The 4,012-nt window shown below is 37.2% G+C and overlaps 1 protein-coding gene across 1 annotated transcript in view; it reads right to left on the bottom strand.

The window, feature by feature from the left end:
* Window positions 1-488: 488 nt before the first annotated feature.
* The window catches only part of LOC144232487 (ras-related GTP-binding protein B-like), a gene marked incomplete at its 3' end in the record, with an annotated part of 15,626 nt that continues 12,102 nt past the window's right edge, over window positions 489-4,012 (bottom strand). Inside the window, exons 5-6 of the mRNA XM_077765323.1 lie at window positions 3,163-3,229; window positions 489-711 (exon numbers count right to left, since the gene is read on the bottom strand). Of these exons, the coding sequence (XP_077621449.1) occupies window positions 489-711; window positions 3,163-3,229 (290 nt within the window). The remainder of the gene's footprint in view (window positions 712-3,162; window positions 3,230-4,012) is intronic.

Raw genomic sequence — 4,012 nt, 5'->3', positions numbered from 1 at the left:
ACTCTGTCTCTCTCTCTCTCTCTCTCACACACACACACACACATACACACACACACACACACACACACACACTGGAGTATTATTCAGCCAAAAAATGAAAACTTGCCATTTTTAAGAACATGGATCGACCTAGAACATGGATCAACCTAGAGAATACACTTATCTTGATGAGCAGTATAGAACTGATGAATCATTATACTGTATAGTTGAAATATAATACTATATGTTAATTTTATTTAATAAAAATACGTAAAAGCTGCTTTATGATATCACATTGACAAGTTCCTTACATAAGTCTGAAAATTACTTGCCAAATGGATATTATATTTCCCTTACAATAGAAAATTTATGAGTATTTTAAAAATCTTTGAGTACTTATGCTGATATTTATTCTTCCTGAAAATAATCCTACCATTTACCTATATCTCTACAAAAAAAGTTTAGAAAGCATGTCAACCATTTTGTGCAGCACTCTTTATATTTCTTACCAGGTCCCGTTGATCCTCCTGTACCAGATCCATTTTGTGTACCAAGCAAAAGATTTTGGCATCTGGAGAATTCTGCAGAATGGCCTCTAGGCATGATTGGTAATAGTGCATGTCCTTTTCCAATTCACGGCTTTCCACATCAAACACATATATCAGAACCTCCACATTTCTGAAGATGTTGTCTCGCTGGCTAGTGAAATAATTTTCCATGAAGTTGTCCTGTCTAGTAGGAAAAAAAAATCTAGGTAGTAAACAAGTCCTTGGTTTAGTCACTCCTACTTACAATCTATTTTTGTCGGCTTAAATAACGTGAAAGACAATCTTAAGGCTTCAAATTACTAGGCAAATAATAGGCAAATAAACAGTAAAATAAGTAAGTCAAAAAGGTATGGCCTCACCTTATATCTTGAGCCACACCTTTGCCCCTCTCCTAGTGTTCCTTGAGCATCACTCTTTGCTCCTCTCCTTGTGTTCCAAATACACTTTGACCTTCTCTCATTTCGACTAGCCTGTGGTATATCCACCAAGGGGCATTTACACATTCTGTTTACTCTGTTGCACATGCTATTCCCCTATCTACACATCTAATTAACTCCTAATTGTCCCTTTAGATTTCAGTTCAATCTATATTTCCTCACAGAAACCATCCCTGACCTCCCTGTCTTGAGCAAATCCAGTCACCATAGGCCCTAATATAACACTGTTTTTTTATGTTTATTTATTTTTGAGAGAGAGAGAGAGCATGTGCACAAGTGGGAGAGGAGCAGAGAGTAGAAGACAGAAGATCCAAAGGAAACTCTGCTGTGCTGACAGTAGAGAGCCCAATGCAGGGAATGAAACCATGAGCCATGAGATCATGACAGGAGCCAAAGCAGGATGCTTAACTGACTGAGCCACCCAGGCACCCCAACATTGTTTGTAATACTTAACCATAAATGTGATACTACATGTGTCTGTGCAAGTTTTTAATTAATGGAATTCACTTCCCTACACAATAAGTTCCATGAAAGCAAGGACCATATCTATTACTGTCTGCTGTTGTTTCCTAGCTTTAAGCAAACAGCTTGCCATATGGTAGGTGCTCAGTGAATGTTTATTGAATGAATAACTGTCATATACTCTAAACTATATGACAATGACTCCAAGATAATTTTTTATAAGTGTTGTTCTTTGATCCTTAGGCTGTGTGCTGCTTACCAAGAAGTTCTGAATTACCAGGCATCCAGCAAAAAAACAGTAGTTTTGTTGGAATTTAAGAAACCAAACAAGTAAGCAAAGGAAGAGAGAGAGAGAGAGAAAGAGAAACCAAAAAAACAGACTCTTAAGTATTGAGAACAATCTGATGGTTACCAGAAAGGAAGCAGATAGAGGAGATGGGTGATATAGGTGATGGGGATAAAGGAGTGCATTTATCCTGATGAGCAACGGTTATTGTATGGAATTGTTGAATCATTATATTGTACACCTGAAACTAATGTGATACTGTATGCTAACTATACTGGAATTAAAATTAAATAATAAAAAACGTTTTGTCATGTCACAAGCTTTTAGTCTTGCACTTTGTTATTAATTAGCTGTGTGACCTTGGGGGATTCATAATCTCACTGGACCTCAACTGCCTTATCTGCAAAATTAATGATAACACCTTAGTGCCTCAAAGCAAGGAATGTTGACTAATCTCTTGAAATAGATTACAGAATTAGAAGAATGATAATGAGGAAGGATCTGTATGGAGAGAGCTGCTAGAGAATTAAGTGATTCATCTGCTAGCAATAATGAAGTCATTTTCTTATAAAATATTTGGCTATTTCATTATTCTTTCAACAAAAGGTTCATTGAGCACCTGTTCCATGGTTGGTTCTATGCCAAGAGCTGGTAAACACTGAGCTAACAATAATGTCTATTTATTTTGTGAGAAACTTTCCTATGACTGAATCATCAAAACAACCCTACTGAGTGGGTACCACTATTATCCCTATTGTATAGATGAAGAAACTGTAGCTCAGACTTTAAATGATCTACCCAATATAACACAGCTAACAGAGGTGTGCTATAAATCCCAATCTAACTCCAGGGCCGAGGCTCCTAATGATGTTCTACATCAACTGTGCACTACACACTGCTGTTGCAGCATGGAGATGCAAATGGCCATAGGGTAGGGACCAATACCACATATAAGCACAATGAATATGCATTTGTGATGGAATATTCTGGAAGTGCCTCAGCCATGAGAGGAAAAACTGTTTCCTACTCCTCAAACAGCTGGTAACTCAACTGGAGAATATGTGCTTAGGTCAATCTACAGTGCTTAGACTCCCTGGAGATTGAAATAATTAAGAATGAGGTAATATGGTATGATGACTAAGAACTCAGCATTGGTGTTATGCCACTTGAGATAAAAACCTAATTTTTTCACCTGCAAAAGAGGGTGATAATCTATCCCATACTACAGACACCTAGATAAAGCTTATGTTAGTGCTGATTAAACATGTCACATAGAGAGGGTATATTCACAATTACATAAAAGTCAGAGATCTTTAATCAGGTGCCAATTCTGAAGTAATTTCTTTCCAACGTATCTATTACAAGTGATAGTTACTATATTTTCCACACTGATTATACTAGGTGCTAAGATTACTGCCACTGGCCCCACAAACAAGCAGATGGTACTTACCCACCACAGTCCCACAGGTTCAATACCAGGTTTCCCAGAAATCGAACATGAGAATGTTCTACATCAACTGGAAGACAAATATGACAAATCTAGTATTATAGCATGTGAGGTGAAATTCAAAATTAGCTAACCAAAAAAGAACTAACCCATGGAATTTAGAAGGACCAAAGTGGAGTGAAATGCTCAAAGCTACAACATTAAGGTGATTTTTAGCTTAGTAGTGTAGTTTAGTGGCAAGGTGGAGCACCTAAGAGCTACAGAGCTGGCTTTCATGTAAGTCATTTTACTTTTTAGTGCTTTAGTGCTTAGAGCAGAAACAATCTCCAATTATAACATAAATGTTAAAATTTCAACATGTAAGACAGAGACATATACCATTTAATAGCTCTTCCCTGACTCATCAACACTCTCCACAAAAAAAATTTAATAACAATACTAATACAAAACAAGCATAACCATAACCCAACTCACTCCCTCTACTGGTTTTCCTATTTCAGTTAATGTCCCATTTGGAGTGGGGAGCAGGTCATTGTTGACTTCTCTGTCCACATTCACTGATATTCCTTTGTAATCTCTCAATTCCACTCCTTGTTTTACAACTTGCCACTAACATTAAGGAAGGCCCTTACCTTTTCAAGCCTATACAAATATAATAGCTCCATAATTACCTCCCACCAGGAAACCTTACCCATTTTACTTTATCCTATAGGCTACTGTCAGGTTCATCTTCTTAACACTACTTTGAACATGTCACTCCCCATTCAAAAAAACTTTCAATGGTTCCTCCATGCCTGCAAGCGGGCATTCAAGGTCCTTCAGAATTTGGCTTCCAATCTAGCTTTTTTTTCCC

The sequence above is a fragment of the Crocuta crocuta genome, unplaced genomic scaffold (genome assembly GCF_008692635.1).
Source record: "Crocuta crocuta isolate KB4526 unplaced genomic scaffold, BGI_CrCroc_1.0 scaffold1688, whole genome shotgun sequence".
Taxonomy (NCBI): Eukaryota; Metazoa; Chordata; class Mammalia; order Carnivora; family Hyaenidae; genus Crocuta; species Crocuta crocuta.
This window is presented reverse-complemented; position numbering and strand designations above follow the sequence as displayed.